This window comes from Gymnoscopelus microlampas (genome assembly GCF_963454915.1).
Source record: "Gymnoscopelus microlampas genome assembly, chromosome: 7".
NCBI classification, from domain to species: Eukaryota; Metazoa; Chordata; class Actinopteri; order Myctophiformes; family Myctophidae; genus Gymnoscopelus; species Gymnoscopelus microlampas.
Genome location: NC_139944.1, coordinates 20,867,527 through 20,881,750, shown reverse-complemented (window position 1 = coordinate 20,881,750; position 14,224 = coordinate 20,867,527). Strand labels below are relative to the sequence as shown.

At 41.5% G+C, this 14,224-nt stretch overlaps 1 protein-coding gene across 1 annotated transcript; it reads left to right on the top strand.

Annotated features, from left to right (window-relative positions):
* The first annotated feature begins 762 nt into the window (after positions 1-762).
* Positions 763-8,768, top strand: odad1 (outer dynein arm docking complex subunit 1). The gene is made up of 15 exons (XM_084062470.1): positions 763-900; positions 2,188-2,280; positions 2,596-2,692; positions 2,965-3,154; positions 3,584-3,709; positions 3,858-3,971; positions 4,612-4,679; positions 4,777-4,964; positions 6,025-6,150; positions 6,271-6,353; positions 6,471-6,639; positions 7,104-7,267; positions 7,864-7,967; positions 8,211-8,299; positions 8,496-8,768. Exons 2-15 carry the CDS (start codon positions 2,211-2,213, stop codon positions 8,558-8,560), a joined length of 1,653 nt encoding a protein of 550 aa, XP_083918596.1. The 5' UTR covers positions 763-900; positions 2,188-2,210; the 3' UTR covers positions 8,561-8,768.
* Positions 8,769-14,224: the final 5,456 nt, after the last annotated feature.

Below are 14,224 nucleotides of genomic sequence, written 5' to 3'. Positions count from 1 at the left end.
ACTTTCCCTGTCCCTCTCCAATAAAAAATACCAAAAACAAATCTTTAAAAAAAAAGAGGCATATACTGCATGCAGTTTGATGGCTTTTTGTGTGTGTGATAATATTGACCATGGAGAATAACCCAGAGTGAAAAATAAACAATATGCAATGTAATTTCAGCGTGTCTGTTATTGTGTGGATGGCAAAATCAGCTAGTTTACCAGGAAATGTAGAAAAGCAAATGTCCAGAAATCTTCGTCTATGCGTGCATTTTCCTCCGTGGAAAGTCTGGTGACGCAAGGTTAATGTATGCAGCAGTGGGTAGAGAAGGTGGTGGCCTCTAGTGGCAGTTATTAGGTGTATACTAGCCCTGAAACATGACTGTCATGAATGAACTTCAACCTGGTGTTTGCACTTTCTTTTTTTCAGCCCGTACATCTACATAAACGTTTAAATTTAAAATATAAAGTATTTAAATCATGGCCATGGATGTTACAATTATGTGCGGGTCCTTAAAAGTACCTGTATGTTCCGTATTGTTCAATAAAAAAGCATTTTAATCCGATTGGTGGCCATTTTCTTCATATTTTCTCCTGATGCTTTTTACTAGCGACCTTATCGGTTGGGAGGTGTGTTGCACTCTGATACATTATAACTCTATGAGAAAATGGGGTGCATTTCTCCTTTCCGACATGTCGCCTTTCCGACGTTGACGAACCCTATACCTAACCCTAACCCTAACCTTAACCGCACGCGGAAGCCACTAGTCGGAGTGGTGAGATGTCGGAATGGAGAGTGAACACCGAGAAAATGGCCACCAATCGGATTCAAATGCTTTTTATTGAACAATACGGGAAATACGGGCACTTCTGTCTGAGGACCCGTATATAATTGAGTATATAAACATCCGTGGCCATGGGGTAAGCACTTTATATTTGAAATTCCAACGTTTATGTACAGGCCAAAAAGGGAAAATCGGTCGTGACAGACGACAGTAGTGTAATCCATGGCTAGTGAAAACTTCTGGGAACTCAGATGTATACAGGAGTCACACAGCAACTGGGTTTAAACTAAACCACAGGTTATTGTTCTGAGGTCACTGACATCAGGTTTACAACGCAGGTTTTAACTCGTCTTGGCAGCAGAGCCTGGGGAAAGCAATAAAGGCACAAGAAAATAACATGGTAGGAGCAGGTCGTGACAGCTTGTGTTGCATTTTTTACTCCAAAAATGCAGTGGTGGGAAAAGTACTGCATTTTGTTTTTTAGTAAAAGTATCAATACTGCAATGTAGAAGTAGTCTGTTACAAGTAAAAGTCTGGAAATCAAACTGTACTTGAGTAAAAGTACAAAAGTATTGGGCATTTTAACTGACGTTAGATCGTTGTGTACAGGTCTACAATATAAATAGATCCCTTTATCTTTTATCATTTTGAGGAAACAACGTGACTTGTCCAAAATGTTACAGATATAAAACTGTGGCAGAGTTCATTGATTGATCCTAACTGTACAGAGAAAAATCTGTTTGAAGCAGCTGTTAACGAAATAACGCTACCTAGTTTAATGAAAACGTTTGACTGAACGACAGCTAAATGTAGTCGGCTGTAAAGTCAGCAGTCCCCTGGCAACCATGTAGCCAATCACAGCGTGACCATCTCTCCCGGCTATGGGGTCTTGACCGCTTAGCAACGGTTGCTACCAACAGAAAAAGCTAGAACCTAAGGAGGTTATTTGGCAATTATTGCTGTAGGTACGCTGATTTATAGTTTGCTTGTGCTAAATAAATAATTGATTTATTTCGTCAGAATAACAAGTAAGTAGCTACATTTTAACTTTATGAAGCATGTTTAACTTTTAATGACATTTACGTGTAATTTTGTGTACATTTGGATTAGATTAGAATAGTTTATAGCAATAGCAGAGGCAGGCACATACTTGAGCTATGGTATTAATGCCTTATATTTACACATTATTGTAATAGTTCTTTCTTGAACCATCCAGCAGTTAGAAGCTACTCAAATGTTTTACTTAAGTAAAAGTATCAATACTGCAATGTAGATATACTCTGTTACAAGTAAAATTCCTGTATTCAAAATGCACTTGAGTAAAAGTACAAAAGGATCCGCATCAAAATATACTTAAAGTGCCAAAAGTAAAAGCACCCATTGTGCAGAATGTCCCACTCATTGTACTGTACATTTTCAACAGATATACTGCAGCTGTTTGTAACAATGCCTCGTGGATTAAGATCAGCCAGAAGTGCTCACTCGGACAGCAGTGAGCAGGATATTGACGGCATAGGTAATGTTGATGATGCTGGGTATGATTCACATTCTCCTATAGTCAGTGATGTTTTGTTTCATACATATGATGGCCAGTGGTGGACAGTAACTAAGTACATTTACTTGAGTACTGTACTTAAAAGACAACTTTGTTTTTTTACAACCAAGGTTTATGTTTTCCATTTTCAAATACAGAGGAAATAGCTGATGACGTTCAAGCTTGTAGATCTGACAATTTCACAATTTCTGAATACTTGAGTATTTACTTGAGTATATACTTTGTCAACCGCTGGATATGTATGATGGCTACAGTGTTCACATGGCCTCCTTTCAGTAACAGAGATGTCCAAACTCCAGAGACAGTTCAGGATCATGGATGGAGACCGGCAGGTCTACAGCATCCAGGCGCAGGAGAGCATTCGCAAACAACGGTGCATATGCCATTATGTTATGATAAGGGTTCAACTTGTGAGAAAAACATTTTCCTTGCACTTGGAGGCAGTTAACAACGTCTCCCTATGTCTCCCTAGCAGATCTACAAGCCCACAACGTGTCGCATTGTGACACGTTGTGAGTTTGTTGATCTGCATTGAACCCCCCCCCCCCCCTTCCCCCAGCAAATCGAACCCTGATTATGATCATCACTCTGTGTTTGTGTGTGCTTCTCATCTAACGTTTGTGTGTTTGTGTGTGTGAACAAAAGCCAGGAGATAGACAGGCTGCGGAAAGAGCAGGAGGAGATTCAGCGAAGTCTTTTAGTGTGTGAGAACGTGTCCCGTCGACAGCAGGACAGCGAGCACACCCAGTGCCTGCGTCTGCTACTGGAGCAGAGGGACGAGATGGACCAAGAGTTTGAAAGAGAAAAGCAGTGTCAGCAAGAGCAAGAGCATGAGGTGATATTTCGCTTCAGTCTGCAGACATACAGTTCTCAGAAGGGCTGGGCAATTAACTGAAAATATATTGATGCCGATATTTAGAACCAATAACCGACCTAGTCTTGCTCATGTAGGTTAATCGAATAATCGAGAGGCATTTTTTTTTTAAAGTTATACATCAATGATTTGTCTTGAAAACATTCTAATAGATTTTTTATAATCAACTAAATCGATTAGTCTGATTAACCATTTACCCTTGTATTATACTTTGCTGTACAATGGTGGCATACAAAAATAGCTAATAATATCGATATGAAGTCATATCGCCCAGCCCTAGTACACAATCACACACGCGATAATCTGCCTGTATCATCTGTTAGCTGCATGCACCAATAACCCATTCGTACAGACACAAAACATGAGGCCACATATCTGTGATGTGGGCAGATCTCCGGCATTGAGAAGAATCTGGTGGAGCATAGAAAAGAGGGCTGCAGCACAAGTGACAGACAGAGGGCCGAAGCCCGGCGGACCCAGAAGGCCATACGCACCCTAGAGAACAAACTGGACAGAGTAAGTAACGAGGGCTGCCATCACACCATGTCTTACATTAGGCCTTAAGCCTAGTTTATACTTTATACATTTTCAGCCTTACCCTTTGACAATGAATACCTGCATGCATACTGCGTAGTTTTGTTCTTATTTATGTTGTATGATGCAGGCCCTGGCTTGCTTCAGTGAGCAGATGACCAAAAACAGCCACCTGAGAGATGAGCTGGAGAGCTTACGCATGGAGCGCGTCCATTTCCAGCAACTGCGCCACAGGCTAGACAAGGTCAGAGGTCACACCACAGGTCCATCCAAAAACAAGTTTAAACAAAGACATGGTTCCTGTTAAAAGGATAATGTGACTTTAACCTGTTATTTTTGTTCACCAGGAATTTGCAACATTGTGTGAAAAAAGTTTCTATATCAGTATTTTAGTTACCCAGAAAGCAGCTTGTTGTTGAGCACCTGCCATGGATGACACTCTGCAGTGTACCATATGTAACAAACAAATACTTTTAACAGTGGGGCTCTGCAGGAAGCTAGTAGTCTATAAGAGGGTCGCTAATCTTGCAAACTGCTGGACCGACCAGACCCAAATGTCTTGTGCACACTGAGCAAATTATTTCACATATGTTTTATACTTTCTGAACATTTTCTGTTCTTTAATTTTAAAATGTAAGTCAATAATGGGGCTCAGATCAGGCTGAAACCTTGAGTCATACTGACATAGATATGTCATAGACAACTGACATTACAAGCTGCCTGAGACTGGTCTGAGATCCACATTGGAGCCACAACACGCAACACTGATTCAGTTTTAAAGTTGAATGTAGTACTTATGAAGTGAGAAGTGAGATTATGGTCCAAACTTGTAATGTTAACCAGAGCAGGACATTTTTGACGTGGCTTCATCTGTAATGTGACAGGAACTGCAGGAGACTCGCAAGGTGATCGGGGAAATGATAAATGTGTCGACGGCTGCTTACGAGGCCAGGTGAGGTTTCACTGAGACAATCAAGAGATGTAGAGAAATCAGAGTGAAAAGTGGCTAAGGGTGTTCTTCCTTTGTTGTTGAATGTTGACTTTACAAGGGTGGAGGCTCAGTCAAAGATGACCACGATGAAGGAGAAAGCAGTCAAGGACGTGGCCCAGTACAATACTGACGTAAAGGAATCTGAAAGGGTTATCGCACATGAGCGACGTCTCAAAGAGTTCATGACCACCAAGTGTAGCGAGAGGACCGGCCCAGACGATGGCCTGGACACTGGACGTAGACGAGGTAATACAACAAGGCAGGATGGAAAACATAATATGCAATATTATTGCTGTTTTGGCAGCATCCGATAATGGTAATTAATTTAGCAATGGTAATTGTGTAATTGTATCTTTATTTAACCCCACAGGCTACTAACATTTGTTGACTGCGGTCCCCCACGGGTCTGTACTTGGTCCCTTCCTTTTCCCCTCTATACCAAATCTCTTTGCCCAAAATAGCAAATCTACAAGCTCACTTGTAGATCGGCTCTTTTTGTTGAGCGTTCACCTACGGTATTTCCGCCGAATGTCCGCCCGCTATCATCATGACACAGGTTATTCTGAGGACACAGGTTTTTACGACACTGCAGGTTTAAACTCGTCTTGGCAACCGAGCCCAGGGGAAACCAACACATAGGCATAAGACAATCCCTGAATAGGGATGCTAGGGTTGATGTGGTTAAAAGGTTATATATTCCCCAGGCCGCATGGTCATGGTCGGCTGTTGTCAGTGGTGTAAAGTAACTATGTACATGTACTCAAGTACTGTACTTAAGTACAACTTTGAGGTATTTTTACTTTACTGGAGTATTTCCAAGTTTCAGTACTTTTACCCCACTACATCTCAAAGAGGCAAATATTGTACTTTTACTCCACTACAATTATATGAAAACTTTAGTTACTAGTTACTTTGTAGATTTTGATTATTATTACAAAGAATATTACAAAACCACACACAGCCCTATATACATTTTGGCCATTTGAAAATAGCCGATCTACAAGCTCTCAATGCGTCGCGATGCAACGCATTGTGAGTTTGTAGATCTGCTATTTTCAAAAGATTTTCATGCATTTTATACATTTGAAAACGTTGTGAAATGGGACTACTACTCTTGGTACTTTAAGTACATTTTGATACCAATACATTTTGAATTCCGGACTTTTACTTGTAACAGAGTACTTCTTCATTGCAGTATTGATACCTTTACTTGAGTAAAACATTTGAGTACTTTTTCCACCACTGGCTGTTGTCGCCCATTGCTAGAGGAACAAACAAAACCAATGACCATTCCTATGTGTGGTAGTGTCTGAGCAGAAGAGGACAGAGTCTGGAGAGGAGTCGGTGGAAACCCTGGAGGAGGTGTTTCAGAGAATCCAAGGAGTGACGGGAGAGGAGGACCTGGACATGGTGGTCAACAGGTTCATCCAGGGTCAGTCCCACAACAAACAACATAAAACCTTACCTGAGTGTCAAATTAACACTGTACCCACTGTTTGCAGTTGAAATCCGTCATTAGTGACATCTCTTGTGTTGTTGTTTTTCTGTGCAGTCGAGGACCGTAACTTTGCACTCTTCAATTATGTAAACGAGCAAAACAACGAGGCCGTGGCATTGAGGGATCAGATAACCCAGGTGTGTATGTACAGTACTGTACTGTACAGTATTGTGCTGTACACTGTACGTGCTGTACTATACTTTCCATTTCCATCTTGCTCATGAATGAAATGCTGTTATGTGTGCTTGGTGAAGACCCAGGGTGAGATGGAGCAGTTTCGAGTTGAAGATTTAAAACAGGAGCAGCAGCATCAGGTTTCGCTGAGAGACATCGATGAGAACCAAAAAGAAACAGAGTCACAAGCAGTAGAGCACGAAGCACAAGCTAGCGTCACAAGCACAACCCTGGAACAGATCAAAGCAGGTTTAGCCTCTAATGATACTTAAACACATGTACAACACATGCACAAGATACAGCATTTGATTCTATAAACCAGTGGTTCTCATAGTGGGGTCCAGGGAAACTCTGGGGTCCCTCTGGAGTTTCCAGAGGGACCCTTACAAAATGAGGAAAATGTTAAACTTTAACCCTATTTTATATTTCAGCTATTCGACAGCTACAAGCTATATCTACAAGCTCACACCACGTCGCAATGTGAAGAGCTGTGAGCTTGTTGATTGGCTATTTTTTAACAATATAAATCTTCTCTTTTGGGGGTCCCTGGAACAAAATTCTGTCAGATGGAGTCCGTGGCGAAATTCAAATCAATTTGGGGGTCCTTAACATGAAAAATGTTTGAGAACCACTGCTTGAACCCTGTGCAGCACACGAGAAAACATGAACACACAGATGGATTTACGGTAGATTTTTTTTTCTCCCACTACTAGAGGTGAACAGGATCTTATCTAACATGGCATGTGACCGCTCGGTGATGGAGGACACGTTGGGCTCCTCTGCAGGGATCAGGGAGGACAACATCATGTCCTACCTGGGTCTAGTGGAACAAAAGACCAATGAGCTGCTCACTATGCAAGCCTTCCTCAACTCCAAGGTAATCTATTCACTTCTCTGCTCTTAACCACTTAAAAGTAACCCTATATCCTCATCACCATGCCGGCCTGTGATGGACATTTTCGTTTAACAGTACAGTCAGTGCTTTCATTGCACATTACATGAACAAATTAGAACCACATTTTTTTTTTAAATCATATAATTGTTTTGTTTATCAAAGATTTGCCACGGACATGGAACAGTCTTGCCACAGATGTGTCCGTGTACGGACACATTGATGTCCTCTGCCCTATATACTTTGTTAGACCCCAGGGGTTTATACATAGCCCCCTCATTTTTTCCTTCTATACCAATCTCTTTGCAGAAAATAGCCGATCTATAAGCTCACAACGTCACAACGCGTCACAATGGGACACATTGTGAGCTTGTTGATCTGTTATTGACGAATGTTCACCTTTTTTCACAGAATATGCCTATTATGACATACTGAGAATAGGGATGATAGGGTTCATGTGGTTAAATGTGTATGTAAAACTGCATATTCTATGTGTATGTGTACTTGTGTAGACATATTTGTGTTGTATGCTTTATTCTTCTCTGCAGTCTAATGTCTCTCCATCTGTCTGTGTCTTATAGGATATTGATAAGGACTATAATCCAAAAGACCTGGTCAAATTTCTGTTAGGTCAGAATCCAGAAATGCTGAGGCAAAGTATTAACATTCAACCTCCAGTCAGCAGGTTTGTGCTGTGCTAGCTCTGTTGTCTCAAAGTAATTGTTACCAAATTCATAGATGTGTTTTAAGACTTTCAAGACAAGTTATTGTGTGTGTGTGTGTGTGTGTGTGTGTGTGTGTGTGTGTGTGTGTGTGTGTGTGTGTGTGTGTGTGTGTGTGTGTGTGTGTGTGTGTGTGTGTGTGTGTGTGTGTGTGTGTGTGTGTGTGTGTGTGTGTGTGTGTGTGTGTGTGTGGTTGCACTTCTCAGAGTGGACTATGATATAGAGTCGTCTCCTATCACTGACGATGAAGAACAGCCTCTCTCTCAGGAACAGCTACGCCAAAGAATCGTGACAGGTAAGTGCAACAAGAAGTGCATGATTGATTAGTAAGGATTGATGTAAGGATTGTAAGGATTTAATGTAGAAGTAAACTGACAAAAAATATGTGATACAATGACGAAAGCAAAGAAAGACAGTAAACAATAATCATAGTAGTCTTTGAGGAACACAGCCCTTTGCACATCATCTGATTTTGCTGAAATTATTCGTAGGTACATTGGACAGAAGAGTCAACCCAACAGGCAAGAACCAAAGGCTCCAAGACACAAATAAGTAACCTGCCCAACAGCAGACTGCATTCCATGGAGTCATTGTCAATGTTAAGCCCAGTCCACACCAATGATTCGCAACGCGACTAGTCGCAACTTGCAACCAGATGCAGGAAATTGCAGCGGTCTGAATTGACACGTTGCAGGTCAGCGCATTTTTGGAATAATGTTGCAAGTGGTTTCAAGTTGCGACTAGTTGCGTTGCGAATCATTGTTGTGGACTGGGCTTTAAAGGACAACTTTGGTTTTTTACAACCAATGTTTATGTTTTAGATTGTAATTAAAGTAAATAAAAGATGAGTGTTAAAAAAATTAAATTTACTGCTTTCTATAGTTTTAGCAATTTTCACAATCTTTTTTACAGTGTTTTCACAGTGGGCGGGGGCATTCTGTCCGGTGGCTAAATATGCATTTTTTTAACACATTAACCCGGCGTTTTCTTTATTATTATTTACAGTAGCTCTTCTAGCCCCCAATAACTCACATCTGGCCATCTCAGACAGCCGGACCTTTTTTATTGTGTAAAAAAGGCATATTTAGCCACCGGACAGAATGCCCCCGCCCACTGTAAAAAATATCGCAAAAAATGCTAAAACTATAGAAAGCAGTAAATGGAAAAAAAATTACACTCATCATTTATTTACTTTAATTACAAGCTAAAATATAAACCTTGGTTGTAAAAAAACAAAGTTGTCCTTTAACACATCTACCTAGACTCTTTGGAGGTCTTGTCAGTGTGTGTAATACATCTACCTATAGACCGGTGATTCTCAACCTGTGGGCTGGGGCCCACTGTGGGCTGGACATTGCAAGTGGGCCCCTCAATGATTGGCAGAACACCATGTTAGTTCCATTCATCTCCAAGCCGCAACACAATCGAATGATTGACCGTTAAAATAAACATGCTCTGAAAATGCACGCGACCCATCTGACCACTTAACAGTGTCAAGTGGTCAGATGGGGTCAGGGGGACTAGAACACTTTCGGGATTCTCAATTGAGCCCTGATCCGGAAAAGGTTCAGAAACACTGACCTAGACTCCATGAAGGCCGTATCAATATAACACATCTACCTGAACTCCATAGTCAATGTGAGCACCCTCCTATGTAATACTCAAGCCTGTACGTCAAGCGGCTATTATGGCACACGCTGCGTCGTGTGACAGAGTATACACTCTAGAGACGTCATCCCCGTTTGCAAGTGCTGGCATGGTGATTATAGCAGCACCTGCTTTTGTTGCCTAATATAAATTAATTAGGTTTAGCTAAACCATGATGTCTGATGGGGAAAAAGCTTCAATGCAGGTTTGAATTGCAGACACGACGCAATTGCAATCTTTTAAACTTAATTGTATTATTTATTTGTACCACAACCTGTTACGCATCACAATAACGGTCTGTTACAGTTTCCATGTGATTTGTCTAGTTTGAACTAATTAGCTTTGGAGCCATAAAGACTGTCTTTTTCAGCCTCTGGAAACCAGCTGTCCTTTTGATGTGTGATTTGCCATCTGGCTTTCACTATGCAATCTGCTCACAACACAACTGTGTTCCCTTTTGGCAGCAGTTCATATATGCTGCTATGCTCAAACCAAGAGGTTGGGGGCAGCACATCCTTTAATAATTCTAATCATTATGCTATGACGTTGATTATGGATCCCTAAAGAAACTGGAGGTCACACTTCACTTTACAACGTCATTTGGAATGAATTTGCTAAATGTCATTTTTATTGAACACTCTTTTGTAAATTATTTTTATTTACATTTCCTGGTGGAATTTGATGATTCAATCTCATTCACGTTTCTGGCAGACAATGGTTTCGTTTTACAGTTTCAGGCAGTTTATGTATAGTCATGGGGGGAATTCCACGGTTCCACCTCATTTAGAAATCATTTCAGGATGTGTAATATTTCATTCTGAAACAGAAATAACAAATATAGTAGTGAGTAATCTAACTTCTGTCTAACTTAAGATCCTGTTTCCATATTTTAATGAATTTATCCAAACATCCTGGAGCTTTTTTTATGTGGATGTCAATGGCAATCATTTGTACATGGAACAACTTCCTCTACACAGGACAAAAATGTAAGATAGGAAAACTGCTATTCTACCTTAAGCATTCAAGCTCTGCAAAACAACTAACAAAGAGTGTTACTATAATTAGATTTGAACCACTTGAACTCTAGCATCCCTGTTCTGGGCATTTCATAATAGGCATTCAGCAAAAATAGACAAGCATTTGGCAAAAATTGCAGCTTGATGCATTGTGAACATCTAGATCTGGTATTTTCAGCAAGGAGATGTGTTATAGAAGGAAAAATGGAGGGGCCCTTGTATAGACTCTTGGGGGACCCTGGTCAATAAAGTATAGGGTTTAAGTGGTTAAAGTTTACATAATCATGTAATACTTTTTATCCCCAAGAGAATATTCAATGGGATTAATGGATGAGGACTCACAAAGAGTACACAAATGTAATGTTATTGTCATTGTAAATAGCATTTTATTAAAGGATGTTGTATAGGATTTTGTCCAGGCTGCTTTTGACACCAGTGTATTTGGGGAAGTGAAACTGCAACTCTAAACATTTATGACTCAGTTGGCTCAAGATAATCCTCCCTGAGGCTCAACTGTGTGGCAATGAAAACAGATTATCAAAGATAAAAGGGCACTGTGAAAAAGCAGGAGGGAGAGAGGGAGAGAGAAGAGATGGAGCCTATTTTATTTGAAATTCTACTCTCACTTAGCCCCCTCCACTCCCCAACAAATTCTCTGTGCACACGGCTCACTGCATTGCCATAGAAACCTTCTCTTTAATCACAACAGAACCTCATTTCCTGCTCCTGACAAAAGGCTCCTCATTGCCTGTGGAGACCGCCTGCAACAAACCAGGCCCGAGGCCCACCTCCCTCCATAAGCCCTACCTACCAGCGGCAGACCACCAATACTCAACCTCCTTACCCCCACCCTTGACGAGCTTATTTCCTACCTTTTCTTCCCCCTTGGTCATATTCTCCCTCGCGTACATCGTTTTTGTATGCTTAAATGCCCTTATCTGCCTCATACAAACTCATCTGCATCCTGTTCATCTGTCACACTTCTCTATACATCTTATCAAGTGCACAACAGTCTGCCTAACCTCCGGTTATGCTGGTCGGTTTTTCTCTGTCCCCCTTCCCTCTTTCTAAAAGCTCTCTATAAGCAACTGCGTCGTGGTATATCGCTGTGTTCCAAGCCGCTTTAATGCACCACGCAGTGGACCAATACGCGTCATATTAGCAAAGCCCTAAGTAACCGGCGTTCTATACTCCATCGCTGTTCCAGTTTGTCAGTCACACACAATGCACCATTTACTTTGAGACAGTTCCAGCGGCACAAACAAATTTAAGTAGTAAAAAAAAACCTAACATGTCTCTTCAATAACACTGTTATCTCTCTACTGTCTGGACCATGAAAATTCACCCCCACCCCCTCTGTGTGTGTGTGTGTGTGTGTGTGTGTGTGTGTGTGTGTGTGTGTGTGTGTGTGTGTGTGTGTGTGTCTTCAATCTCCCTATCTCAATTCTACACTCCCTATCCTCTCGCTCTTTCTGTCTGACTATGTTTCTCATTCTCTTTTCCTCTCTCCCGCCCCCCCCCCCACTAGTTTGTTTATTTGGGAATTGTGCCAGGTATTTCCCTAGTCTGCCTGCACCCAGAACACTACCTCCCTCTGAAGACCCCCACTCCCTCCCCTTCCCACCAATGCATGTTGCTAAGCAACCACCCGGCCATGAGGTCTGTAGCATTTTACATCCAATCAGACTGCTGCATTTATTTTCAAACAGCCTCATGAAAGGCACCCATTTCTCATGCATTTCCCTTCAGATAATGAGTTTAATCATTTTTCAATTTTGCGGTAAGTGGATGGTTTGAGTGGCACCACTTAGGTGTGATACCCCACAGGTTCTCAACGTCGGGTACGGGGACCACCAGGGGTCCAAATGGACTGTTACGGGTCGATTTGGTTCCATTTATACACTCTGAGAGTTAAACTAACACTGGAGATTTTACAGTGTAAGAAAATAGAAATAAAATAAGAAATGCAGCATCAAATTTGGGTCTGTGGGCATGCAACTGTATATTAAACTGGGGGTCCTTGAAATGGAAAAGGTTGAGAATCACTGACATATTGCATGTATGTACACCAACCCCAGCAAATATGAACATCCACATTATGTCCACAGGGCGGCAGCACGAATAATTTCTCTGCACCCACCCAGGCTGCAAGGCTTCTGCACTGCTGTTGCTAAGCAATCCTGATTCCCAGCTCTTGTACCTGTGGATCATTTGTAATTTTTACGGATGCTCCTGACACCATTTTGTCCTTCTTTTCACCATTTTGATTTCTCCCCATATCCCCATATTGTAGTAAAAAAAAAAGGTGTGTGGGCAGGGGGGGGGGAGTATAGGCTATATTTGTTGTGCTGTAGGTTGACTGCCGTTAGAATGTCTGCCTCAAGGGCAAAACTAAGAAATGCCACAATTTCATTTAGCTCTCACTGGGGGGGGGGGGGGGGGGGGGGGGTAAAGAAAGCCTGTGAGTATTTAAATTTTGTCAGACTCAGTGAGATGCCCGCCTTGCAAGAGGTTATAGTGTTAAGTTAAGTTAAATATTAGCCTTGAGTAGGCAGTCCAAGTTTCAGTTGACTTCATCTTGTCATGGAGCTGGCAGGAAATGTACTGTTGCATGATTAGGCATGTTGATGTCAGGTCTTATCCACTATTTTAAGCAAACAGCGCCTTCCACTTGGAGCTGTTTGTTTTCTTTGTGAGGGGAGGTGTCTGAGGTCGTTTCTGTATTCACTGGCCGTTTTGAAGGTGCATGTCCTAAAGATTCAGTCCCATGGACAATTTCTTTACTGGTTTGTGACTAGGGCTGCAACTATTGATTTTCTTAGCGATTATTCGACCGATTACTTCCTCGATTCATCGGCTAATTGTGAATTACGATTTTTTTATAATCGACTAAAATTGATTAGTCCGCACTTAAGCCCTATATTTATACTTGATTGTACACCGTTGTCTCTCAAAAATAGCTAAAATAGCTGATCTACAAGTTGCAACGTGTTGAGAACTTGTAGACCTGCTACTTTTTTTGAAATTTGGGGAATTTTGGAAATTTGTGCTTATAATGACATGCCCGAAAGATTTTCCCAAAAATCGATACTTTTATTAAAATTATTATTAATTTGTGCATCAGTTAAATTGATTAGTTTGATTAATCCCTATTTGTGATCATCGTTTTCTTCAAACTTTCCAGGTCCTTATCTCCCCGAACCCCACCCCATCCCCCTGTGTGTGTGTGTGTGTGTGTGTGTGTGTGTGTGTGTGTGTGTGTGTGTGTGTGTGTGTGTGTGTGTGTGTGTGTGTGTGTGTGTGTGTGTGTGTGTGTGTGTGTGTGTGTGTGTGTGTGTGTGTCAGTCACCCGGTCCCCCCCCCTGTGTGTTTGTCCCTCATCTCAGCTTTGGTTACCATGCAGATGGCTCTTTGTTGGTGCTTCACAATGGGACTGAGGTCAGCGTGCCTCATACCATCAAGTTCTCCACTCCAGCTGTCTCCTTGTTTTATCTCTGGCTTATCTGATGAAGAAGTCTTAAAACCACAGTCATCATAGACATAAGATGTAGTTGTCC

Excerpts from the sequence above, each read along its gene's own strand:
- odad1 (XM_084062470.1), top strand. The coding sequence starts at position 2,211 with ATGCCTCGTGGATTAAGATCAGCCAGAAGTGCTCACTCGGACAGCAGT. Across the intron at positions 2,281-2,595 it reads GCAGGATATTGACGGCATAG|TAACAGAGATGTCCAAACTC; the intron begins GTAATGTTGATG and ends GCCTCCTTTCAG. Across the intron at positions 4,965-6,024 it reads GGACACTGGACGTAGACGAG|TGTCTGAGCAGAAGAGGACA; the intron begins GTAATACAACAA and ends TATGTGTGGTAG.